The sequence below is a fragment of the Dama dama genome, chromosome 13, assembly GCF_033118175.1.
Source record: "Dama dama isolate Ldn47 chromosome 13, ASM3311817v1, whole genome shotgun sequence".
NCBI lineage: Eukaryota > Metazoa > Chordata > Mammalia > Artiodactyla > Cervidae > Dama > Dama dama.
This window is the reverse complement of record NC_083693.1, coordinates 74,481,015-74,508,059: the sequence shown is the minus strand read 5'-3', so window position 1 is coordinate 74,508,059 and position 27,045 is coordinate 74,481,015. Positions and strand designations below refer to the sequence as shown.

The following is a 27,045-nucleotide window of genomic DNA, read 5'->3' as shown; positions in this document are numbered from 1 at the left end:
CCATCAGCAGGAGCTGATGCATCGTCAGTTGGGGGACACTGTGGCTTGGCTTGGGGCTGAAGGCACTGGCAGCCCACAGGGGAGAGGAACCCGGGCCCCAGCACCATCAAGGCCCTGGGGGGCAGGGGGGAGTGTCAGGGAGGGCTTCCAAGAAGAGAGAGGGTCCCTAAAAAGGAAGAAGGCTGAGCGGGAGGAAGGGAGGAGAGAGCGGAGCCCTGGGTGGCAGGGATGAGCTGGGCAAGGGTGGCTGGAACCTTGGCCTCTGCTCAGCCCTGAAGCTCCCCGCGTCCCTGCCAGGGGCCTCAGGTCTGCAGGGGCCTCAGGTCTGCCGGGGCCACAGGAGGACCCCACGGCGGGGCGGGGACGAACACGGAGGGCGGGTCCCCTCCGGGAGGCCTCCGGGGACAGGCGCCTTGGGGCCGCAGGGACGGCGTCGGCGTCGCGGTTCCCAGGGCTCGCGCGCCCCCTGCCGGTCACGTCGGGCACCGCGGGACAAACCCACCTGAGCTCCTCGCAGGCATTGATGCTTGCGCACAGGTTAGGCTCGCTCACCGCCCCTGACTCCAGAAAAGCCTTTTTGAACCTGGGGGGCAGGGTACGCAGGGACCTTGGAGACTCTCCCTGGCTGCTAAGGCCCCGAGTCCGCCCTGCAGGCTTCTCCTTCCCAGTTGTCCGGAATCTCGGATTCCGAGGAAACGGGATGGGTGGGTCCTCCCCAGGGACGACCAGCGTCCACACTCTGGCCACCCCGCCCACCACATCCCGGCTCAGCATTCACCCGCACCTGGGCAGGAAGAGCCCCAGCGCCCGCGCGCAGATCCCCAACGTGGTGGCCTCCAGCTTCGTGGAGATGGCCCCGGCCGCCTTCGCGTGCTCCGCCACGAGCTGCGAGCGAGCGCGTCTGAGTCCTCGGTCCCGATGCCCCAGCGCCCACCTCGTGGCGCGGGGACGTCTCCACCCTGCCCCGCTCTGCCTCCCAGTCTCGGCTCCGACTTCCAGGAGCCCCGACTTCCTGGGGGGTCAGTCCTCCCAGCTCCGCACACCAACCCCCCCCCCCCCACCCCCCGCTAAGCTGGGAGCTGTGGCCTCGCGCTCCCAGCCTGGCCATGAGACCCGAGGACCTCCGACCGCGCCCCACATGGGGCCTCAGGCTCCCGTCCGACGGGGAGAGGCGGTTGTGACTGTGTCTTATAAGTCTCCACCGCCAGAGGCCCAACGACACGTCCTTCCCTCCGGGCGCACCATGCAGACGTCCGAGGACAGCGTCGTGCGGTAGAGGCCCTGCAGCACGTCGGGGGCCTCCGCAGCCGCCCAGCGGTCCTGCTCCAGCTGCAGGATCCTATCGAAGCAGCTCGCGATCTCGGTCTGTGCGGGCCAGGGAAGGGGCCGCGGTGAGACCCTCCCAGGAGGGAGACCCCCCCTACCTCCAAGCCCTAGGGCGCGCCCTTGGAGACAGGGGCACCCCTGCCGAGACACAGGCCCATGGCACAGAGAGGCTCGGACCCTGGGCACTGCGCCTCCCTACCCCGCGGCATCGACCGCCCTCCACCTGAACCCCACCCCCTCCGGCCCGGCCCCGCCCTGTTCTCACCTCCAGGAAGCTGGTGCAGTCGTCCTCCAGTCCGGCCCAGACGTCCGGTGCCAGGAGCGGGGGCAGCGGCTCCGAGGGCACAGTCTGGTCCTGGGAGCCCAGGAAATCGGGACTGGAAGGCAGGACGGGGCCTGGAAGGTCTGGGCGGGACTCTGATGCGGCCGCAGCTGCCCCCACTGCCCTCTGCATAGGCTCAAAGCCTAACGCCATCGCTGAGGCCCGGAATCTGGGCTTCTGTTCACACGCCCGGCCCCCCACCCCGCCCTCCAAGATTCCGTGCCAAACGCCTCTCCGCCCGGCTTCCCACCTCAGGATTTCCTGGCTAAGCAGTTGGCGGAGCGTGCCCCGAAAGCATAAAGATGGCAGTCCGGATGGACCTCGACCAGCTTGCTTCGGGAATGACCTCCACCCTCTCGCTCGGGGGTCACCCAAGATTGAGCTCTAAACGCCCCCAGAACCTTGCAGTTCAGGGTCCAGATAGGATCCAGCCCACTCCGGGGCGGGTGCCTGTTTGCAGCCACGCAGAATATTAAGGAGCCCAGCACTTTGGCGCCCCCTCAAACCGCCCGTCTGCCTGGTGAGGTGGGGAGCGCTCAGGTGGACGGGGGACCCACCCCATCACTTTCTGAAGAGCCCTGAACCGAGGTGTCCATCCAAAGCAAGAGTCGGGGTGAAAGCCAGCCCTCAAGGAGCGCGGTGAGCCCGTGGTTGTGTCCAGGGTGGAGGGGGCGCCCTTGGCCAGTTCACTCAAAGGCCCCGCGTGGACTAGGCGGGACTCACTGGGCTCACCGCCTCGGAAGCAACCCCGCCCGTAGTGCTTTCCAGCTTCGGGAACCCGAGTTGGAGAGCACCAGGGTCTGGGGTGGGGAGGAGAGAATGTCAGAGGGTTCCCGGATCTCGGATTTTGGGTGCCTAACAGCCAGTACTCTCCCGGGGAGGAAAAGGAGGAGAAAGGCGCCCTGTGCCCTTCAGAGCAGGTTCCCCAAGGCCTCGCGGGCGGGCAGTGCCAGCCCCTCCTTGCCCTCGCCCCACCCCGCGGCCTCCGGCCTGGGCCTCACCTGCCGTACACGTTGGTGGCCCAGTCCAGCAGCACGTAGAGCTGCTTATAGCTGCGGGCGTCGTGCGTGAGCTCCTGGAAGCGCCGGGCCACCGCGCCGTGGAAGGCACTCAGGTAGGTCTGCCACGCCGGGAAGCCGGCGGCCGCGTAAGCGGGGTGCACCTCCCGCTGCACCTTCTGCAGGTCGCGGCGAACCAAGCCGCCGAGCTCGGCCAGGAGCCGCGCCACGTCGGGGGCAGCGTCGGCCGCCCCCGGGGCCGCCTCCGCGCCCGCCTGCCGCACACGTTCCTCCGCGCTCCGCCGCACCGCGTCCTCCCAGTGCTGGCGCCAGCCGCGCGGCGTGCGCAGAAAGTCGCCGTCTGCGGGGGGCTTCGGATGGGCCTCCTCTTCCGCGAGCACCACGCGGGCCACCTCCGCGAGCGCGGCAGCGTCCACCTCGTCCGGGCCCAGCGTCTCGCGCACGATGGCGCGGATCTCCTCGGTCAGCCCGTCGTAGTGCAGGCACACGTCCATGGCGCGCCGCGCTAAGTCCGTAGGGTCCTGCTGAGTGCACGAGGCTTTCTCGGCCAGTAGCCCCGTCTCCAGGTGCCACAGCTGCTCGAAGGCGGCCAGGAGTTGCCGCTTGGAGATGAGGTCGGCCACAGATGTGCCTTTTGCAAGGTCGGGCGAGAAGAGGGCCAGTGAAGGGGACGCTCCAGGTAGGCCTATCGGCCTGGACCCTACACACCCCGGGCTGGGCTGCCTGGCCCCAGAGCGCTACGAAGGCCTGCTCCAGGAGCAAGGGCCCCGACTGCCCTATGTCCTTCGGAATTGCCTTTGAAGAGGCAGATCCCAGGTCCCGAGCCTGGTTCAGATCGAGCCTGGGATGGTCCTCCCCTTGCCTTCAACCCCTACATTGGCGGCTGCTCCCTGCATGGAGCTGGACCTGGTGGCCTCCAGCGCAGTCCTGACTCAGGTCCGGTGGGGCCAGAGCTCAGGCTGGTCGTGTCCTTGGATGCCCAGGCTCCTGCCCATGGTGTCCAGCTTCAGTATTTCTTGTTCCCAGCTGTTCCCTGCTCTGGGCCAGCCTCCACCCCCGGGGAGCCCTCCACCTTCTCCTGCACACCCCCTTCAGGGCCCATCTCCTGGGTGGCCCCCTGATCTTGCCTCCAGGAGGTCTTGGCTCCCAGGCACCCTCCATGATCATGTGATCTGAGTAGGCCAGTGCCTTGACTACCAGTCCGGTTTGGGCAGGAGCCAAGCTGTGGAAGCCCGTGGAGTTCTGGGGCCCTGCAGATCTGGGTTCAAATCTCATTTTTCCACTTCCCAGCTGTGATACATGAGGCAAGTCACTTAACCTCTCTGAGCCTCACTTTTCTCGGCTGCCTTTGTTGAAATGCTAGAAGAATTTTACCATGCAGTTGTGCAGGGGCAGGGGTTTGGGGTGGCTGGGGAGGGTAACCCATGAGGAAGCCTGGGCCCCGCTGTCCCCTCTCTCTCTGGCCTTGGTTTCCTCCCCTGCTCAGTGTGGGCGGCGGGGGCAGCAGGGTTTACCTTTGGCTTCCTCAGGCCCAGTCCCCGTGGACGACCGCCGGCCAACACCTTCCTTGGCCTTGGAGGACCCCTTCCTGTCGCCGGCCGGCCCTGGCTCAGAGGTCGCCCCGGTCTGGTCCCCGGCGGGGCCGTTGTCTGAAGTGCGCCGCAAAGACGGGAACAGGAAGCGGCCGCTGAGCCTGAGCAGCCCTGCGTCCCCTCGGGGGGCTTGGCCCGAGGCCCGCTGGCTCACCCTCGAGAAGGCCCGCCGCAAAGTGCCCCGGCCAGGCCTGGAGCCCTCGGGCCGGTCGCGGGGTGCGTCCTCGCTGCTCGCCCGACGGGCGCCCTGGGCTGGGGTGTGCGGCTCCACGGGCTCTTGAGGGCGGTGCAGCTCCGGCCCAGAGGCCTCTGTCTGCGGCAACGGCATCTCGGAGTCAGCACAGCTGGGGGTGAAAGGGAAGCTTAGGCAGCTGGGGCGGGGTGGTGAGGGAGTGACCAGTCGCGGGGAGCAGACACCAAAACCCCATGAGATACCGTGGGGCGTGTGGGGGCCCAGGCGCTGGTCAGGGAAGCTTCCCCCTCCACCAGAGGTGACCCTAAAACTGGAAAAGGAAAAACTGGAAAAAGAAATGTCAAAAGGAAATGTCAAAACGTCAAGAGGAAATGTCACAAGGCAGCTCCCTTGGCCTGAGCCATCTTTGTGCCAGGATGCAGCTATTTCTGCAGACAACAGACAGCTACTTTCATCAGGAAACCTCCTCTGACACCATTTTCCATGACAGTCTCCCCTGGGTACCCACCTGCGCTGGGTGTGCCAGGCCAGACCCTCCCACCAGAGCTGGAGAGGGAAACGAACGTGCAGATTCCTGGGCTCAGCCCAGCCAGCAGCCCACAGTCCCCAGAGTGGGCCTAGCAACCACATCCAGGGCTTTCTGAACCTCGGGTCCTGAGGCCTAGCGTGTCCACCCCCTCACAGCCCTTTCACTGCCCCCCTCACCCCTCAGCTCACCCCCTTTCAGCCATCAGGCCGACTGTTTCTGCTCAAAGCGGAGCTCAAGGGCCCCCGTGGAGGACATCCACCCCTTTCCCTGGATGTCCCAGCACTGGATGGGGGTGGGGTCAGGCTGGAGGGGGCTGGCCCAGGCCACCGGGGGCTTATCGAGGCCTTGCAGCCCACAGGGAAGGCTGTGGGAGGGGCCTTGGTTCTATATTTAACCAGGGGCTGGAGACTCCCAGCACCCATTCTCACCCATGATCTGCCCGCTGCCCCTTGGAGAGGATGGGGAGGGGGTCTCCAGGGCGTGGGGGCCTGGGTCAGGGCCCTCACCACCCCCAGGCACCCCCAGGCTCCACTCATTCCTCACCCCCTTTCAGCCCAGCCTGGCTGTTGGGGAAAAGAAGAGAAACTTCTTGGCCTTCTGGGACCTCCCACCCACCCCACTGTGTAAAGAGGAGTTGAAGGTGGTGGGGGGCTAGCAAGTTCTCACTTCAGCCCGAGGAGCTAGGGCCCAAAGGAGGGCAGGACCTGCTGAAGTCACTGACCAACCAGAGGCCGAGCCACCCCCCATCCCCAGGTCACCCCCCACCACGGGAACAAAGGCCAGGCTGGAGCCAGCACCCGACCCTTGGGTGGTATTGGGCTGGAGTGGCCTCTCGCCAGGCCTCAGTGTGCCTGGGGTGATTGACACCAGGACAGGCAGGGCCCAGACTCTTACCCACCCCCGCTCCACCTGCCAGCAAGATGTCTGTCCAGGGGACAGACATGCAGGGCTTCGCAGAGGCCTACCTTCCTCTCCCAGAGGCAGTTGAGCAGCTGGAAGGAGGCTGCCCCGAGGGAGGGGCCAGCCCAGGTGCTCGATGCAGGCCTTATCAGCCCCGCCCTGGCCACAGGTCATGGTTCTCCTGGATGCCAGGACTCGGGGACCATGCCCTCAGATCAGGCCCGACACAGCAGGGAGCATTGTGCCAGCGGCCGTCTGTGCCCCCCACCCCCCACCCCCTGCCATGCCCCCAGCGACCAGCAGGGGCAGGAGTGGTGATGAAGAGAGCCATTCCAGCGGGGTCCAGCCTGCTACGCTCTGGGCTCTGTCTCCAGGGAGTGTGGGGGCAGGACAAGCCAGCCTACCTTGGTTGGCAAGCGCTCACACTTAGTAAGCACCTACTGTATGCTGGGTCCAATGCCTGGCACGTGTCAGATCCCCATGACAACAAAGCGACAGGGTGTCATTCACCCCACTTCATAGATAAGGAAACAGGCTCAGAGAGGGGCAGGGTCTTGCCTTAAGCCACACAGCTCAGGGGCGGGGAGTCAGGACCAGCCCGGGTCTGGCTAGGAACCTGGGAGCAGAGGCTGAACCCTATCTTCCAGTACCAGCTGCCCAGCGTTGCTGCCCAGGGAACCCTTCTCCTGGCAGAGGGTCTGAAGGTAGGCAGGCTGCCAGATGCCAGGAGTGGGATCAGAGTTGAAGTTCTCCCAGGAAGCCTAGGGGAAAATTCTGGGGGAAGAGGGGGCAGCTGGCAGCTGGGTCTCACGGGAGGTAACAGAGGCAGAGACTTGAAACTCAGCCACCCTGCCTGACCACCTCGTCCCAAAGCCCATCGAGACCCCCCTGGTGGTCCCCCTGCTCCCTGATTCTTGCTTCTGCAGCTTCCCGAGTCATTCTTGACCTTCATGAGGCACAGGTCAATCAGGTCACTCTCCTGCTTTAAACCCTTCCATGGCTCCCCACAGCCTGGCATTTGAAGCCCCTCTCGCCTCCATCATGGTCTGAACTTCCTCCAGCCTCACTTCCGGGCCTCCTGGGCCTGCACCCAGCCAGCCTCCCAGCTTCTGCTCAGGCAGCTCCTTCTCCCACCCTCTCCCTCTGCTCCCCAAAGCTGACCTGTATTTCAGAAGCTGGGGTGCAGTTGCCTCCACCTCTGAGCAGTCCTTGGCCTGTGCTGTACCACCTGCCTGCTCATCAGGCCCCCGGACTGGCCCCGTGTGGTGTGGGTCTCCTCACTGGCTTGGGGACCTCTGTCCATCCACCCCTCCCTGTCTCCCCGGAGCCAGCCTGTGGGGGGTGTCAGGGAATGTTTAACAGTGGGATTCCTGGGTGCTGTTTCCTATCTCTCTTGAGCCCTCTGTTCTTTGTCAGTCCCTATCAGCGGCCAGAGGAGCTGGCAAGCTGCTCCCAGAACTGAGATCATAGAGATGGGATGCTTGCATAGGATTTCCTTCATTAGCTTTTCCATTTGGTGAAAGGGATTTAAGTAATCCCTAAGTGGACCCTCTTGTGATACGGATTGCTTTTGGTCTTATGGCCTCTATTGCTCCTTGTTTCCTTGGTAACTTGTAAAGTCAGGTCTTTTTGATCTTTATCTGAAGAAGCTACCTTGTAATACAGTATATATACTCTTAGAGAATTCAATAAGCATCCTTGTGCCACCAGAGACTTGGGTACCCGTATCCTTCTCTCTCTCTCTCTCTCTCTCTCTCTCTCTCTATTCCTGGCTGATTCCCTGGAGCACGAAGGCCGGCTGCATAACCCAGGGCATATTAGCCTCTTTCCTTCTTTCACTTTCTTATCGTCGACTCCAGACCACCAGATTCTGGTCCGTTAAAGGACCTCAACAAGGGGCACCCAGAACAGGGGCCTGGTATACACGGTACTTCGGACGGAGTGACTCAGGGCCTATTGAAGCCGGTAAGTACAAGGACATGGGTCAAATGGCTGGAAAGCCCCCTCACTTTTCTACTTTACTTCATCATTTATTTAAAGTTCAAGGACTTTAGGTTTCGCGCCAACGAGTGGAGGCTTGCCTTCAAACAATAGTTGAACATAATCCCTGGTTCCCTGATGAAGGCAGCTTTGATTTAGAAATTTGGTATCCGGTCAAAGAGAATGTTGAACGAGCCGCCAGATGGGGAAAAAATATTCCAATTGATTTCTGGCCCCTGTGGGCTCTCAGTAAAGCTGTAATTCTGCCATTTCAAGGCAATTCTAGCCCTCCTGATATTCGACAACAGACAGAATGCTTATTACATGAATATGAATTCGATGATGAAACTTTACAAAAGGCCCAATTAGAACAACACAAAATATTTCAGAATTTTCCTACAAGCCCTGCCCTGGCTGCTCCAAATGCTCCTCCTCTGCCAACAGGCGCAAATCCAAAAGTCTCTCTTTTTCTAGAACCTAATGATTCTGACGACTCTCCTGAGATACTTTGTGACACCAAAGCTGGCAATACTTTTCTGGATAATACTGATAAGTCCTTAGCACAAACTCATATTTGCAAAAAACTGCTGCCTACTCACTCTCCTTCGAGACAGAGGTTCTCTCTGAATTGCTGGCTTTGCAATCACAAGTCTCTGAAGCCGATGGTTTTTCCGCCTTCCCAGTTTTTAGAAATGCTAACGCTCAAGGGCAAATAATACCTCAAAATGAAGGTATTAACCTTTTTCACATGCAACAAATGAAAAAGGCTGTAACTATGTATGGCCCAAATTCGCCTTTTACTAGAGAGATTCTAAATGCTATGGTGTCTTCTATTGGAAACTTTATTCCTTATGATTGGTACATTTTAATAAAAGCTCTCCTTGAACCAGGAAAATATCTTCAATAGACAATGTGGTTTCAAGATTTAGCCAGAGATCATGCTAACAAAAACACTCAAGCTGGCGCTCCCCAAAACCAAATTACTTTTGAAATGTTAACGGGCACTGGACAATTTGATGCTATAGAAGCTCAAATACAATGCCCTCTTTGTTGCATAAACAATTAAAAACAGTGGCCCTTGAATCCTGAGATCGATTACTCCTCAAGGGGAACCTACAGGCAGCTACCCTAAAATATTACAAGGCCCTAATGAAGCTTATGCTGATTTTTAAGCTAGATTAGAAACTACTATTTCCCGTACTGTAATCGGAGAAGAAGCTAAAAGGCAACTAGAGAAACTACTTATGAAAATGCAAATCAGGAATGTCAAAAGGCTATAGCCCCAATTCATGAGACAGGGACTATTATTGATTATTTGAAGGCTTGTCGCAATCTAGGATCAGAAACTCAAAAAATGCAAATACTAGCTGAAACAACGGCTGCTTGTTTTAAAAAGGGAAATGAGAGATGTTTTATATGCAGGGATAAGAACCATTTAAAAAGGGATTGCCCTAAGAAAGCTAATAAAAAAAACCTCCAAAAGTGTGCCCCCGCTGCCGTAGGGGAATGCATTGGGCCAAAGAGTATAAATCTAAGTTTGATATTGAAGGAAAACCTATTTTGGGAAATAGCAAGGTCCAAGCAAGGGACCCCCCAGGACCCCTTCAAGAAAAACCAGGGGCAAAATCCATCTTTTCCCTCAAACCCTCTACATCCGGCAATGCTGCCATTGATATACCAGCCCTAAATGATTTTCTCCTTTACTCTCAAGCAGTCCCTTCTAAAATACCTACCGGACTTTTTGGGCCCCTGCCCCCACAAACCTTCGGTCTTTTACTTGGCCGATCTAGTTTGACTTCTAAAGGGATTATTGTTCACCCTGGAGTAATTGATTCAGATTATAAAGGAGAAATTCAAATTATGATGTCATCTCAGATTTTATGGCAATTCAAAAAGGGGGACAAAATTGCTCAATTACTCCTTTTACCTTACATTTCTATTAACTCCTCTAATGATGTACAGACAGGCGGATTCGGCAGTACAGGTCAAAAACAGTCCTTATGGACATCTTTGGTATCTGAATTTGCCTGACTGAATATAAATATCAAAATTAATGGTAAAAGATTTTCTGGTCTCCTCGATACTGGATCTGATATTACTATTATATCCAAACATTTATGGCCCAAATCCTGGCCTATACAAAAAAAATCTCTTGCCAAATTGCAGGAATTTCTCAAACCAAAGTACAAGAAGTTTATCAAAGTGTTCAAATCTACCTATGTGATGGACCAAAAGGCCAACCTGCAATATTAAAACCTTATGTGATAGATGCACCCCCTTAATTTAATAGGAAGGGATTTACTTATGCAATGGCAAACTCGTATTTACATTCCACATTTTTCCTAGGGGCCACTGCTCATTTAACAAATAATACAATTATTAAAATAACTTGGAATTACAACAAGCCCATTTGGACAGAGCAGTGGCCCCTTACAAAAGAGAAACTACAGGCTGCTAAAGAACTTACAGATACACAATTAGAATTGAAACATATCGAGGAATCTTGCTCTCCTTGGAACTCTCCTATTTTTGTTATAAAAAAGAAATTAACAAATGGCATCCCTTAACAGACTTTAGAAAAGTTAATGCATCTATGAAACCTATGGGTGCATTACAACCAGGAATCCCATCACCTACCACTATTCCTCAAAATTGGCACATTATTATTATTGATTTGCAAGATTGCTTTTTTACTATACCTCTACACCCTTTAGACCCAGAGAGATTCGCTTTCTCTCTCCCTTATCCTAATCATATAGGGCCTCATAAACGACACCGATGGACTGTGCTGCCTCAAGGAATGATGAATTCTCCCACCATGTGTCAGTACTATATAGCTAAAAGCCCTTGAGCCTGTGAGAAAACAATTTCCTGACTCTCTTGTTATCCATTATATGGATGATATATTGTTTTCGGTTCCATCTGTTTTAGAAACTCAACACATGTTTGATTTAGCTCAACGATGCTTAAAAAACTCTGGACTAACTATTGCCCCTGAAAAAATTCAAACCTCTACACCTTATCATTACTTAGGATTTGTTGTTAATAGACAACGTATTACTCCCCAACTAACTCAGATTCATACTGATAAATTATCAACCTTAAATGATTTTCAGAAACTCTTAGGTTATATAAATTGGATTAGACTCTCTTTAGGCATTGCTAATTATCAACTGCCATTCCCTTCTCCTGTGGGCCACATTCTGTCAGACCTCTCCACCATGACCCAACCGTCTTGGGTGGCCCCACACAACATGGCTTAGTTTCATTGAGCAGAAGATATTAAGAAGAGGTGGCAAGAATGCACAGAAGAACTGTACAAAAAAGATCTTCACTACCCAGATAATCACAATGGTGTGATCACTCACCTAGAGCCAGACATCCTGGAATGTGAAGTCAAGTGGGCCTTAGAAAGCATCACTATGAACAAAGCTAGTGGAGGTGATGGAATTCCAGTTGAGCTATTTCAAATCCTGAAAGATGATGCTGTGAAAGTGCTGCACTCAATATGCCAGCAAATTTGGAAAACTCCGCAGTGGCCACAGGACTGGAAAAGATCAGTTTTCATTCCAATCCCTAAGAAAGGCAACCCCAAAGAATGCTCAAACTACCGCACAACTGCACTCATCTCACACGCTAGTAAGGTAATGCTCAAATTTCTCCAAGCTAGGCTTCAGCAATACGTGAACCGAGAACTTCCAGATGTTCAAGCTGGTTTTAGAAAAGGCAGAGGAATCAGAGATCAAACTGCCAATATCCACCGGGTCATCGAAAAAGTAAGAGAGTTCCAGAAAAACACCTATTTCTGCTTTATTGACTACACCAAAGCCTTCGACTGTGTGGATCACAATAAACTTGGAAAATTCTGAAGGAGATGGGAATACCAGACCACCTGACCTGCCTCTTGAGAAACCCATATGCAGGTCAGGAAGCAACAGTTAGAACTGGACATGCAACAACAGACTGGTTCCAAATAGGAAAAGGAGTACGTCAAGGCTGTATATTGTCACCCTGCTTATTTAACATTTATGCAGAGTACATCACGAGAAACGCTGGGCTGGAGGAAGCACAAGCTGGAATCAAGATTGCCAGGAGAAATATCAATAACCTCAGATATGCAGATGACACCACCCTTATGGCAGAAAGTGAAGAGGAACTAAAAAGCCTCTTGATGAAAGTGAAAGAGGAGAGTGAAAAAGTTGGCTTAAAGCTCAACATTCAGAAAACTAAGATCATGGCGTCTGGTCCCACCACCTCATGGGAAATAGATGGGGAGACAGTGGAAACAGTGTCAGACTTAATTTTGGGGGCTCCAAAATCACTGCAGATGGTGATTGCAGCCATGAAATTAAAAGATGCTTACTCCTTGGAAGGAAAGTTATGACCAACCTAGATAGCATATTAAAAAGCAGAGACATTACTTTGCCAACAAAGGCCTGTCTGGTCAAGGCTATGGTTTTTCCAGTGGTCATGTATGGATGTGAGAGTTGGACTGTGAAGAAAGCTGAGTGCCGAAAAATTGATGCTTTTGAACTGTGGTGTTGGAGATGACTCTTGAGAGTCCCTTGGACTGCAAGGAGATACAACCAGTCCATCCTGAAGGAGATAAGTCCTGGGTGTTCATTGGAAGGACTAATGCTGAAGCTGAAACTCCAATAATTTGGCCACCTCATGCGAAGAGTTGACTCCTTGGAAAAGACCCTGATGCTGGGAGGGATTGGGGGCAGAAGGAGAAGGGGACGACAGAGGATGAGATGGCTGGATGGCATCACTGACTCGATGGGCATGAGTTTGAGTAAACTCCAGGAGTTTGTGATGGACAGAGAGGCCTGGCATGCTGTGATTCATGGGGTCGCAAAGAGTGGGACAGGACTGAGTGACTGAACTGAACTGAACTGAATTATCAACTGACTAATCTATTTAATACTTTGAAAGGAGATCATGATTTAAATAGCCCTTGATCACTTTCTCAAGAGGCACCAGAGGAACTCTATTTGGTACAAAATAAATTACAGAAACAATTTCTTACTCACATTAGACTAGATTTACCTTTAGAACTATTTGTACTCCCCTCTCTTCATTCTCGCACGGGACTCCTTGCCCAACAAGAACACCCAATAGAATGGATCTATACCCATTTTAGAGGAATAAAAGTCACTTACACCCTACCTTGATATAATTGCTCTAATCATTATCAATGGAAGAAATAGGACTAAAACTCTAATTGGCTCAGATCCCCATAAAATTGTGATACCTGTCAGTAAATCTCAATTTGAGAATGCCTTACAAACGTCTACTGATTTCCAAATAGCTTTTCTGGAATATTTTGGAGAAATTTCATTTCATTATCCTTCTAACAAGCTATGGAATCTCTTCAAAAAATACTGAATTTATTATTTCCCACATCGTCAGCTCACAGCCAATACCTCAAGCTGAAGTTTTCTATATAGATGGGACTAAGAATGCTAAAGCCTCATTCTGGTCTCTCAAAGAATATAAAGTTTTTTACACTAAATTCCATTCTGCTCAGCGAAACAAATTATATGCTCTTATTCACATCACACACTAAAATTGCAAAAAAAAAAAAAAAAATTAAAAGGGGGAATACTCTGGAACATTGCTATCTTCCCTTTCTAAAGTAGACTCTACTAGATGCCAACATAAGATATTCTCTAAACCTATAACTATTGTTAATACAGCTTTATTTGTTTTAAATTTTTTAAACTTACCACAAGGAGATATCTTGACAAGAGCAGAAAAGCCGTTTGAGGAATTGAAGGCGCCTGGGTGGGCTACAGTCCATGGGGTCGCAAAGAGTTGGACACGACTGAGCGACTTCACTTCACTTCTCTTCCTCTGCTGCCAGGGTCCAGCCCCAGCAGGATCCAGGGGTACCCTCAGGATGAACGGCGTCGGCGAGATAAGACACAGTGAGACAAACCTCGGGGGCTAAGTCTGAAGTTCATTTTTGCACTCCCCCTTTATACCCTCTACAACATCTTTTAGGGGGAAGTGCATATCGCTTACACAAGAGTCAGCTCAAAAACATTACAGCAACTTGACCTTCAACAGAAACAGGATGTCATCCACATACTTCTCATTTACAAGAGTCTTTTTATCATTTGACCTTCAGGCCTGTTAACATTTTATGGCTTGTACCTGGGGTGACTTAAGCAACTTCAGTAGCCGACCCTGTTTTTCTTGTGGTTAATCAATTTTCTTTTTGATAGGCATCGTCTCTATGGGAACCAGATAGGATCACATTTTTATGGAACAGAAATGCGAAAGGTTGCAAAAACAGCAGATAAAGCACAAAACAGGCTCTTAGTCTAAAAGGTAACTACCTGCAAGAAGTCACCAGCTAATCTCTATCTAAAGTATTTTCTATTAGGCACATTTGTGGCTATTTTATTTGTGGAGCCTTTCTCACCCCGCGGAGGGACCTATGCTTAATGGTTTCTTAATTGTTAGCGCACTGTGCTTAGGATGTTTAGAACAATCATGAGCATTTTTTGCAATGGGAGCACACATTTATCAAACAAGCCAGAATGCCAGCAAAAGGGTTTGAATTGAAGCATTTCTTTCACCCCTGGCCCCTTCATAGGGTACCAGCGTCCAGGAGATTTATTAGTTAGGGTTTTAAGTTGGTCCTCATTCAGTGAAAGAAGAGCAGGAGAGCTCTCAGCAGGCAACACAAGAATCTGCAGCAGGGCGAACAAGAACAACAGTAGAAAAGGGGGGAGGATGCAGGGTGCAAGCTTCCGAGTGCTCTGCCGAAGAGCTCTGACGATACAAGGGAGGACAACAATAATAATAAGAATCAGCGCTATTACAGCGACGTAACTGAAAATAGCGGACAAAATACTTTTGGCGGAGATAAAGTTGGAGAAGGCTTTAAAGAAATCGCTGGCGGCTCCAGCGGCAGGAACGTGTAATCAGGCTCCATTATTCTAATCTGTCCATGCAGTCTGTCTAAATCTAAACTTATGCTAGAGCTATTCCACACCCCTGAAATATGATTTTTAATTTTTCCCAACTGTAATCAGTCTCATTAACCTTTAAGGGTGTTACACAAATCCACCAGTAGTCTGCGTGGCAGGACAGTGCTAACTTTAATTTTAGGGCTTGCAGTTCTGTTCCAGTATGCATTACCGCTTCCTCTAGAGCACCTCCTTTCATTTCTAGTTTTCTGTCTATGACCTCTTGAGTCGCTAAAGCTAAGGAGACATTTTTTGACATAGTATTAACATACTGTGCAGTATGTACTTGCTGGGTTAATGCAATTGCCGCTACAGAGACAGAGGTAATGGCAGTAATTAATGCTGAAATTCCTAAAACAAGCACTCCTATAAATCACTTAGAGCGCATCAGATCTTGTAATTGTTGAAGCACAGCTAGACCATAATTATGATACCAATGAGTGGTTATTGTAACCGGTACCACAAGATAAGGCGGACACTGTAATACAGCAAAGGAACACACATTGTATTGAGGATTTAAACAGGAGGATAGCATACATTGTTTACGGGAAACCTTGTTAGGCCCGCCCGTATAGTTCATGTGTATTTGAAGATTTTTTGAGTTATTGGTAAAGAGAAAAACATAGGGTGAAGACAAACAGGCCAGGGCAGAATATATAGAATCATTTTTGGGTCGAGACAATGTGATAGGAGAAGTGGCTGCAAGGGCCCTCCATATTTCAGGCTGCCAGAATATTTTATTTTTGATTGTGTAGGATAGCATGGGAGGGACATTTGGTTATGATGCCATCTATTGGCTGCCAAGGGCCAGTGAATAAGCTGGTTATTCCAATTGTAAAACTTGGCAGTATAGCCATGGACTAACTTTGGCTTTTGTCTGGGATTTGGGTTGCTCCAGTCTTGTACTGAGAAATTTTTTCCTCCTGGGATTATATAATCAATTTTGGAGTTATATGTACAGGATTTCCAGCTGTACATATAGTTTATCTATTATACGATTATCTATAGTTTTCCATATCACATCTGAAAAGGCTATCTCATTGCAATTCGGATAACCAGGCAGAGCAAGTTGAAATTTTGACTCATAAGGATCAAGAACTCCTGGCATACGAGCCAGCAGTTTCCAAACCAGCCGGCTTCTCTTTTTATCTTCAGGAGCCGTCAGAGGGGAATCTGTCAGCAAAAGTTTTTTAGAGGCCCCAATGCATCCCTCTTTAGAAGGGGTTATAAGGTCTCGGGAGCAACCGGTAGGGAAATTAAAACACATTGGGAGTCCATTGGTCAGTCCTTTAAAGGTGTGGTTGTAATTAATAGGATAATGATCATTAGTATAAGAAGTATAGGATCCCCCCAAAAGATGGGGTTGATCGGTATTAAGCCATATAGGACCGTTATTCCAAGTCACCACCTGAAAGTTGGGAGGATCTGGAAAATAAGCCCAATATGTTTCGGGGGAGGCAGCGCTTATCTGACAAGAAAGTAAAGCAAGAATGGCAATAAAGACTCTTTCAGGGGAGGATGGAGACCCCTGTGGGGATGCTATCTCCTCTGCTTGCTGACAGAGCGCCTTGACTTGTCCCCAGGTAGGCAGAGAAGCTTGTCGTGTCGAATGTGCTGGTCATCTTGGTGGTCTCCTGCAGCGCGAAGAAGCGGGAGGATCATGAGCAGTTAAACAAAGCCGTGACATCTGCTTGGTGGGAGGGTCTTCCTGACCTTCTTTAACAATTTCTGACATGATCTGCGGCTGATTTATCTGACTTCTCCCATTAGGTGGGGGTGGTGGAGGTAGAGGAACTCCCTTCCTTTTCTGTGGTCGGGTCATCGAGGGGGTCGGATGCTTGAAGATCTGCGACATGTCGAATCAATCTGTCTGGGACCCAGATTGGTGATTCTGCATCCTGAGGAAATATACAAGCATATCCTCGACTGCTGGTTAACAACGGGTCAGGCCTCCTCCACTGTCCCGATAGGAGGTCTTTTCATTTGACCAGAGACTTCGTGCCTGACTGCTCGGGACTCCAGTGCCGTAACATTGCAGGCATGCCCGATCAATCAATGTAAAGGTTTCTTATTACAAAGAGAGCATGGTGCAGGATCTGATGAGGGGAACGATACCTAAATCCACCCTCCTGTAATTTAAATATTTGGGATTTTAAGGCCTGGTGGGCTCTTTTTACTATAGCTTGGCCCTGTGGATTGTAAGGTATTCCCGTGTTATGCTTTACATGAAATCTCATACAAAACTCTCGGAATGACTTGGATGTATAGGCAGGGGTGTTTTCAGTTTTTAAAGCTTTTAGCAGCCCGAGATAGGAGAAGCTAACAAATAGGTGTTGAACCACATCTTTATATGCTCTCCCGTCCGGGCGGTGGCTATGATAACATGAGAAAAAGTATCAACAGTTACGTGAACGAAAGACAGTTTTCCAAAGGAGGGGACATGCATCACGTCCATTTGCCAGAGCATGTTTGGTCTAAGGACGCGGGGACTTACTCCCATCGGTAAATTTGGGATCATAGTGGGGCAGGGAGAACAAGCACGGACTATTTCTCTAACAGATTCTCGAGGAATCTGAAACTGGCATCCTAAAGCTGTGGTGTTTTGGTGATGCGATGAATGAGAGGCCCTCGCTTTTTCTATAACAGAAACCACAGTTATTCTAGTTAGTGAATCTGCCAAGTCATTTAAAGCATTTAACGGGCTCTGCAGACCAGAATGGGCTCTAATATGGCCAATATAAAAGGCTTGGTTTCGGTTCCAGATCTGTTGCTGTAGCTTGGTTAGCAAGTAAGAAATTGTAGTCTTAGTTTCAGGCAGAACCGCAGTTTCAATGTGTGGAAACAGCCTAACCATATACTGAGAATTGGAATAAGGGTTAAATTCCTTTTCTGCAAACATTATAAAAGCCTCTATGACCGCAGTGAGTTCAGCCCTTTGAGCAGAAGTTTCTTGGGTGTGTATTACTCTGTTTTGATCTTTTGTAACAATAGAAGCACGCCCATTAGCTGACCCATCTGTAAATATTACCTGAACATTGGGAATAGGGGACAGTTTGCATCTTACAGGGAATATCACGGGATGTCTAGAAAGGAAATTTAGTAGCGCGTGTGAAGGCAAATGATGTAATATCTGTCCTGTGAATCCTCCCACGGTGATTTGCCAACTCTCCTCAAACATCAACAAGGCATCTAGTTGATCTTTGTTGTAAGGAATCACATTTTTTAATGGTTCTTTGCCAAAGAGCTCTATACTGCGCCTCCTTCCCTTTAATATTAAGGCTGCTACTAGACTTGGGTATGCTGCGACTACCTTTTTGGCTTGTGGACCCATTCTAGAGGTCCTTCCTGCCAGAGAGCCCCTGTAGGTGCAACCGGAGTGGCCAAAGAAACTGCCAAGTAGTTGACATAGTAACTCTCTTTACATAACTATTAGATAAAGCCTTTTCAACCTTTTTTAATGCCTCTTGAGCTTCAGTGGTTAACTCTCTTTTTGAAGTTGGGTCTGAGTTTCCTTGTAAAATATTAAACAGGGGTTTAAGTTCAGCTGTTGTTAATTTTAAGTAGGGTTGTATCCAATTAATATCTCCCAAGAGTTTCTGAAAATCGTTTAATGTATGAAGATGATCTTTTCTTAGCTGCATAGGGGCATGAGTCACTGTGTCAGAATGAATGACATGCCCTAAATAAGTTATAGGGGGATTAATTTGAATTTTTTCTGAAGCTATTCTTAGACCATGTGTAGATAAAGCCTGAGTCAATTTGTGTAAAAGTTTGTACACGAGCTCTATCGGAATGAGCTATTAAAATGTCATCCATGTAATGAATCATATACACTTGCTCATATTAAACTCTTACATCTTCTATGGCAGCATTTACAAATTTTTGACATAGTGTTGGACTCTTTTCCATTCCTTGTGGTAGCACTTTCTGCCGGGAGCCATTATGGCAGATCCCACCCATGACGAGGTCATGAGGAGAAGACCTGACTTGCAAGGCCGTCCAGGACATAAGGGACCCTCCAGGTTGGCCCCGGCCTCTAGCCCACCCTGCATCCTCCCCCCTTTTCTGCTGTTGTTCCTGTTCGCCCTGCTGCAGATTCTTGTGTTGCCTGCCGAGAGCTCTCCTGCCCCTCTTTCACTGAATGAGGACCAACTTAAAACCCTAACTAATAAATCTCCTGGACGCTGGTACCCTATGAAGGGGCCAGGGGTGAAAGAAATGCTTCAATTCAAACCCTTTTGCTGGCATTCTGGCTTGTTTGATAAATGTGTGCTCCCATTGCAAAAAATGCTCATGATTGTTCTAAACATCCTAAGCACAGTGCGCTAACAATTAAGAAACCATTAAGCATAGGTCCCTCCGCGGGGTGAGAAAGGCTCCACAAATAAAATAGCCACAAATGTGCCTAATAGAAAATACTTTAGATAGAGATTAGCTGGTGACATCTTGCAGGTAGTTACCTTTTAGACTAAGAGCCTGTTTTGTGCTATATTTGCCGTTTTTGCAATCCTTCGCATTTCTGTTCCGTAAAAATGTGATCCTATCTGGTTCCCATAGAGATGACGCCTATCGAAAAGAAAACAGACTAACCACAAGAGAAATAGGGTCAGCTACTGAGGCTGCTTAAGTCACACCTGGAGCAAGCCATAAAATGTTAACAGGCCTGAAGGCCAAATGATAAAAAGACTCTTGTAAACGATAAGTATGTGGATGACATCCTGTTTCTGTTGAAGGTCAAGTTGCTGTGATGTTTTGAGCTGATCCTTGTGTAAGCAATATGCACTTCCCCCTAAAAAGTGTTGTAGAGGGTATAAAGGGGGAGTGCAAAAATGAACTTCAGACTTAGCCCCGAGCTTTGTCTCACTGTGTCTTTTCTCGCCAACGCCGTTCATCCTGAGGGTTCCCCTGGATCCTGCTGGGGCTGGACCCCGGCAAGTGGCGCCACGAACAGGGACCCAAAGGTAAGTCTCTCATTGTTCAGTTTTTGGGACGGCTAGGACCCCACGAGGGCGCTGCAGGCCCCCCTGCATAAGACAGGTAGGATAAAAAAGGTGGGTAGGTTTCAGGTTCCTTCCTTTCTAAGATTAAGATCCTCTCCTTTTTCTTCTTCTAGTTAGTAACAAAAATGGGTAACAGTGAGTCAAAAAAAGGCAGCTTTTTATTGGAGTCATGATGCAACTCCTTAACCGCAGAGGAATTAAAGTTAAAAAGACCAGTGCTCAGTGCTTTTCTACCTTTGTCCAAGAGCAATGTCCTTGGTTTCCAGAAGAGAGCAGTTCTCCTAGGTTCCCTTACCCTCCTGCTCTCCACCCGGGTGCCCTTCCCAATAAAGTCTCTTGGTTTATCAGCACATGTGTCTCTTCGGACAATTCATTTCCGAGTGTTAGACAAGAGCCCAGTTTCGGGCCCTGAAGGGGGTCCCCTTTCCTGCAACTGGTGGGGACTCTTCTTTGCTGAGACTGACATCCGGACCACTCGGGGTACTCAGAGGCCAGCTTGCCTGCCAATGGACCAGACCCAGCGGCCGCAACTGGGACCCTTTTGTCCCTGGTCTCCTCCTGACACGGACAACTGGCCAGAGTGCCCGACCGGTGGGGAACAAGAGACTTTATTGACCTCTCTCCCCTTCCCTCTCTCTTCCCTCTCCTTAGCCCTTCCTGTCCTTCCGTTTTTCTAGTCCCCTGGTCCTGGACGCAAGAATCTGAAAAGCCTTTAAAAATTTTACTTATTTCAACTTTTTTAATAAACTAGTAAATTTTATATTGTAATATCTAATTCATGACGAAACTTAGAAAATGAAGCTAGATCTTGCACTGTGTCTGTCTAAATATGTCTTGGTATGTCTTTGTCTCTGGGGAATATTTTTTAGGTTAATTTGTAAATGAACTCTATTTAATTGGCTTAAAGAAAGGTAAGTGCTTACAAATCAAATAATTCTAAATTAAACAATAAATTCCAGGTTCAGGTGAACTGGGAAATATTCAGTATTAAATACCTGATATTAATGTTTGTTCATTGACCTATCTAGTATAGACATGTCTTAGAGTAATTAACATAAAATAAAATATTTTCATTGTACTTAAGTTTAATACAAGTTAAATATTATATCTGTTACAAGTTTGTCAACAAGGAAATAACCTCGAGTGAAGAAACTTCTAAAAAATGTAAATGAGATATGAGTTTACATACAAATTCTATTAAAAATAATTATTCTTCAGTAATATCTGTCTACAATAGTCTCTCCAGATTGGCGTAACTTAAATTTCTAAGGGCTGTGCTAAACTAAGTATTGTAAGTCTATTAAATAATTAGGTCATTTCCAAATAAAATAAGATTTTGAAACATTTACTACTAAATACTGATTTCCTTTTACAGAAAAACTAAAGAGATTTGAGACTACAAATGAATAATATTTGATGCCATCCTGAGATGTTTGCTAAAATTTTTTTTTAGAAATTATCACTGGTATTTATGTTCACCAATCTATAGAATGCTAATATAGAAGTCAATTCTTGGTTGCTTAAGGAAAGTAAGATGTGTGTGTTCAGTAAAGAAGATATGAAGAATGAAGATACATTTTATGATGGAAAAAAGAAGTAAGTCTGACTTACAGTTGGCTGTTCCAGGATGGGAGAACAAATGGGTACAAAAAGTGATAAAAAGGTTTTATAAAAACTGGACCCCAAGGGAAGAGTTTTGTGTATAAATAAAAGTTTTCTTGAGATGTGGAACTGCCTTTGATAATTGATTTTAAGTTTCTTTACCTCTGAAGTGATCTGTTCTATGTTTACCTTTAAAATCTTCTTTTTTACTTTGGCTAGGTAAATATATTATTTCACAGTGATCTATATGATTCTACCTGACAGAGTACTATAAACCCTTTTGATATTTATTGACAAAACTGCCTAAATAGCTTGACTTCTAGCTGACTTTGGGATGCTTCAGAGGGCCCCTGAGACATCCCAAAGAGCTGTTAAACTACCTGAGTTCATTTGACATGTTAAATTGCATGGGAAATATTGTTGGAAGAATGATAAATCTTCTCAGGTTATATTATATGGTTGATGTTACTTATATAGATATTCTAGAAATTGTATAAAACTCATAAAAATCTGATATGTCCTGGTAAAATGTTGTCAGTTATAATTTTAGTTATCATGTTAAAGTGTTACAAGTCACAGCAATGACCAGGTTACTTTGTTAATTACAATTTAATTAGATTTTAAACATGCCTTGTATGGTTTCACTCTCATGCGTTTAAAAAAATACTGCTAGTTCTTCAAGATTTATAAAAAAGACTTTTCTAAGATAAACTGATAAATTTTGTTTGTTTGCTATCTGGTAAATTGGTAACAGACTGGAATTTAGTCTACTCTCTATGTTAAGAAAACAAAGTTTTCTTAAAATAAATCTTTCAATAAGAGATTATAAATTTCTTTGCCTTTAAGTGATTTATATTTGTTTTTAAAATCTTTTGTTACTTCAGTAAAGTAAATAAGTGTTATTTAAGATTATGGTACACGTAGAGGCTCATTCTGCTTCTACAAAAAATAACCCCTTACTGTTAGACTTGTGCTATCCTAGTGTCTTAAAACATGACAACAGTCTACTCCTAAATTGGGGAATTAAAAATGGGTAAACAATAGCTGAAAATCAAAGAGTCAGGGCTATGGGAAATCCAAGACGGCCGCTTGGCTTTTCCCAGCTCCCTGACAAACCTCATTTTTATTTGATGGGTTAAAGCCTTCCCTGGCTATGGGGTTAATGTATCCATAATAAAAAAAATCACTAAATATTAAGTTTTGTAAATTGTTAAACTACGTTTCTAGTTTTGTTAATTAAAGTTTAGGGTTTACTAAGACTTCTGAGATAGTTCCTTGTTATGTTATATTGCTAACAGATTTAATTAAGTTATTAAAAAAGACACCCTAAGTTTGTTTCTAAAGCTTATCTCAGTAATCTATCTTTGGATGAAGATCAGATGCCTCATGACTTGCAACCAAGGCATCCTGCGTGGGCAACTCAACAAGCCTCCATACCCACAGAGGGGCAAATTAAGTCGCTTTGCCATCAAGCACAGGAAATAGCTTCTCTACAGGGATCTTCAGCCTCTCCTGAAAGGGTTTTTATTGCTATGCTTGCTTTACTTTCTTGCCAGGTGCTGGCCCAGGTCACCAGGAAAGCATGACCGTGATCACGGAGCTGCACAAGGAGGTCCTCCAGGACATGGCCCCCCCTGAGAAGCACCTGCTGTGACACCAGCCCGCCAACACCCAGATGGGCCTGATAAACAAAAACACATTCTGCACCACGCTGCAGCCCTGGCTCTTCACGATGGACCTCAACGTGGTGGAGCACAAGATCGCAGTCTTAAATGCGCTTGCGGCCTGCAATTATCTTCCTCAGCCCAGAAAAAAGATCGTTGCTGCGCTCTTCAAAGCCCTGAATTCAACCAATAGCGAGCTCCAGGAGGCCGGAAAAGCCTGCATGAAAAAGTTTTTAAAAGGCGCTACCATAAAAGTAGACCAGATCCACACTCACGTGTGCCCGCTGTTGATGATGCTGGGAGACTATCGGAGCCTGACGCTCAACGTCGTCAATCGTCTGAGCTCTCAATATAATATTTGTTCCTTTGTGGTGCTGCGACGCCCAACTTACCTTATGGTGCCCGTCTCAGTGAGTACCTATTGGTATGACATTTATGGTATAGTCGTTCTGCAACAACTGCAAGATTTCATGCGATCCCGACGGTTTTTAGGACTACTTATCTTAGGGATTTCAGCCTTAATAACAGCAATTACCTCTGTCACTGTGGCAGCGATATCATTGACTCACCAGGTACGTACTACTCAATATGTCAATGATATGTCAAAAGATGTTTCTTTAGGTCTAGCTACACAAGAGATTATAGATAAAAAATTAAAAGTAGACGCCCTAAAAAAAGCAGTCATGCATATTGGAACTAAATTACAGGCCTTAAAAGTAAAGTTACGCTGTCACGCTGACTACCGGTGGATTTGTGTAACACCCTTAAAGGTTAATGAGACTGATTACAATTGGGAAAAAACTAAAAATCATATTTCAGGGGTATGGAATAGCTCTAGCATAAGTTTAGATTTAGACAGACTGCATGGACAGATTAGAACAACGGAGCATTCCCGATTAGATGTTCCTGCCGCTGGAGCTGCCAGTGACTTCTCCAACTTTATCTCCGCCGAAAGTATTTTGTCCACTGTTCTCAGTTACATCGCTGTAATAGCGCTGATTCTTATTATTATTGTTGTCCTCCCTTGTATCGTCAGAGCTCTTCGGCAGAGCACTCGGAAGCTTGCAACTGAAATTAATCTGGCTGTTTTAAAAAATAAAAAAGGGGGAGATGCCGGGAGCCATTATGGGAGAGCCCACCCATGACGAGGTCATGAGGAGAAGACCTGACACGCAAGGCCGTTCAGGACACAAGGGACCCTCCTGGTTGGCCCCGGCCTCTAGCCCACCCTTCATCCTCCCCCCTTTTCTGCTGTTGTTCCTGTTCGCCCTGCTGCAGATTCTTGTGTTGCCTGCCGAGAGCTCTCCTGCTCCTCTTTCACTGAATGAGGACCAACCTAAAACCCTAACTAATAGATCTCCTGGACGCTGGTACCCTATGAAGGGGCCAGGGGTGAAAGAAATGCAATTCAAACCCTTTTGCTGGCATTCTGGCTTGTTTGATAAATGTGTGCTCCCATTGCAAAAAATGCTCATGATTGTTTTAAACATCCTAAGCACAGTATGCTAACAAAAGAAACCATTAAGCATAGGTCCCTCCGCGGGGTGAGAAAGGCTCTACAAATAAAATAGCCACAAATGTGCCTAATAGAAAATACTTTAGATAGAGATTAGCTGGTGACATCTTGCAGGTAGTTACCTTTTAGACTAAGAGCCTGTTTTGTGCTATATCTGCTGTTTTTGTAATCCTTCGCATTTCTGTTCCATAAAAATATGATCCTATCTGGTTCCCATAGAGATGACACCTATCGAAAAGAAAACAGACTAACCACAAGAGAAACAGGGTCAGCTACTGAGGCTGCTTAAGTCACACCTGGAGCAAGCCATAGAATGTTAACAGGCCCGAAGACCAAATGATAAAAAGACTCTTGTAAACGATAAGTATGTGGATGACATCTTGTTTCTGTTGAAGGTCAAGTTGCTGTAATGTTTTGAGGTGATCCTTGTGTAAGCGATATGCACTTCCCCCTAAAGAGTGTTGTAGAGGGTATAAAGCGGGAGTGCAAAAATGAACTTCAGACTTAGCCCCGAGCTTTGTCTCACTGTGTCTTTTCTCGCCAACACCATTCATCCTGAGGGTTCCCCTGGATCCTGCTGGGGCTGGACCCCGGCAACTTTCCACTGGTTTCTTAAGTAAGGCTGTTCAAAATTTTCTGAAGGGAGACTGAAGGCAAATCGCCTTTTATCCGTGGGGCTTAGAGGAATAGTAAAAAAGCAGTCTTGTAAATCAATTACAATTATATTGTACCCCTCAGGGATAACCACTGGAGAAGGAAGTTCGGGTTGTAATGCTCCCATATCTTCCATAGTAGCATTAACGGCCCTCAAATCTTGTAGTAGCCTCCACTTTCCCGATTTTTTCTTTATCACAAAAATGGGAGTGTTCCAAGGGCTATTGGAGGGCTCTATATGTCCTAATTGCAACTGCTCAAAAACTAAAGTCCTAGCAGCCTTGAGTTTTTCAGTAGTAAGGGGCCATTGTTCTATCTACACCGGATGTTGGGACTTCCATGTGATAGGGTCAGCAGCATGGACAATGGCCCCCATTATAAATTCGGATACCTGAGACCAAGACGTTGCGCCAAGGCACAGGGTTAAGAGGCTCAATTTTTCTTTCTTGATGTTTGCCCAAGCCTTTTGAGGGGTCATAGCCCAACTGAAGCATCTGGGCAGTAACCTTTTCATCAGGGCTGTAAAGAAGCATTCCCACCTGAGATAAAACATCTCTTCCCCATAGAGTAAAGGGAAGCGACGGGACCACATAATTCCATGGGTATTGTCAAACTGCCATTTTAGCGTTGTTGCACTCCTTACTACAGAGGGAGCTTTTCCCAAGCCTATTAAATCATTTTCAGTTTTATGTGTAGGCCATGAACTGGGCCAGTCTTTTCCAGCAATACAAGAAATGTCTGCCCCTGTATCTAATAACCCCAAGATGGGTTTGCCACTGACAAAAATATTTTTCATGGGTCTTTTTTAAGTAATTTCTGTCACCCAAAAGGCCACATCACTAGAGCAAAAACCCTTGACTTGTCTCTCACTCTGAGTAGTGACATTACCCACAGTGGTAGCATATGGTAAAAGTAAAAGCTGAGCAATTCTCTGCCCCTGGTAGATCGGAGTTGTCTTACTTGGAGGAGAAATCATTATGTGAATTTCTCCAGTATAATCAGTCTATGACCCCAGGGACAATGGTAAGGCCTTGCATTGCTATGGAACTTCTGCCAAGTATAATTCCCAGTAACCCTGCTGGCAATGGGCCTTTAATTCTGGTAGGAATCTTTACAGTGGGACAATCAGGAGTTAATATTGTTGAGGTGGTGGAACTGAGGTCCAATCCTGCACTGCCTGGGGTTGCTCTGATGAGCTCTGTGATGGGACGAAGGGTATGAATGGGTTTAAGGTGCTCACCTCAATCATTGCCGGGGCCTGGGGCTGGCCCCTCAACACATTTCCCGGCTGTTGACCGGAAATCAAAAGTGTCCCATTTTTGTGAAATTTAGACTTACATTCTTTAGCCCAATGAAGCCCCTTCTGACAACGAGGGCAAGGGGTTTTCGGCAAGTTAGAAGGGCCAGGAGGATTAGTATTTACAGGAGAGGATTGAGAGTTCGCGAAGGGGGATTAACTGGTTTGTGGGGACCACCCTGGCTAAAATGCCCACCTGTCCACATGAAAAGCATCCTCTGACTGCAGCACCGTTTCGCCTTAAACCACTTGGACCTCCTTTTTGAGGGGTATCTTTACAGGCGAAAAAGGATTGTACTGCTTGTTGGTGAGACTTACCCTTTATTGCTGCCGCTATAGCGACGCCCTGCATCATTGCTGGGTCAACATTTGCACAGTGTTTGATATAGTCTCCTATGTTTCTGGATTTTTTTATAGGATGAAGAACAACTTGGCAGGTCAAGTTAGCATTTTCAAAAGCCAATTGTTTTG

General features: G+C 48.1%; 2 protein-coding genes and 1 pseudogene across 3 annotated transcripts in view; 1 reads left to right on the top strand and 2 right to left on the bottom strand.

The window, feature by feature from the left end:
- EXOC3L4 (exocyst complex component 3 like 4) overlaps nucleotides 1–27,045 on the bottom strand; it is a 47,267-nt gene that overhangs the window by 4,573 nt on the left and 15,649 nt on the right. Inside the window, exons 1-7 of one of the 2 annotated variants that reach the window (XM_061159488.1) lie at nucleotides 13,591–13,730; nucleotides 4,182–4,603; nucleotides 2,650–3,298; nucleotides 1,592–1,703; nucleotides 1,243–1,365; nucleotides 785–885; nucleotides 503–583 (exon numbers count right to left, since the gene is read on the bottom strand). In XM_061159488.1, coding sequence (XP_061015471.1) covers nucleotides 503–583; nucleotides 785–885; nucleotides 1,243–1,365; nucleotides 1,592–1,703; nucleotides 2,650–3,298; nucleotides 4,182–4,603; nucleotides 13,591–13,664 — 1,562 coding nt within the window. In that variant the 5' untranslated portion in view covers nucleotides 13,665–13,730. Of the gene's footprint in view, nucleotides 1–502; nucleotides 584–784; nucleotides 886–1,242; nucleotides 1,366–1,591; nucleotides 1,704–2,649; nucleotides 3,299–4,181; nucleotides 4,604–13,590; nucleotides 13,731–27,045 lie in introns of those variants that run through there. The other variant, XM_061159489.1, reaches the window with a different exon arrangement.
- On the bottom strand, nucleotides 14,329–16,696 carry LOC133068064 (endogenous retrovirus group K member 25 Env polyprotein-like; annotated as a pseudogene).
- LOC133068267 (endogenous retrovirus group K member 7 Env polyprotein-like) lies at nucleotides 18,983–24,809 on the top strand. Its single transcript, XM_061159490.1, has 2 exons — nucleotides 18,983–19,802; nucleotides 23,000–24,809. The coding sequence occupies exon 2, from the start codon at nucleotides 23,119–23,121 to the stop codon at nucleotides 24,250–24,252; it is 1,134 nt and encodes a 377-aa protein (XP_061015473.1). The 5' UTR covers nucleotides 18,983–19,802; nucleotides 23,000–23,118; the 3' UTR covers nucleotides 24,253–24,809.

Coding starts and splice junctions, on each gene's coding strand:
- LOC133068267 (XM_061159490.1), top strand. CDS start 23,119: ATGGGCCTGATAAACAAAAACACATTCTGCACCACGCTGCAGCCCTGG.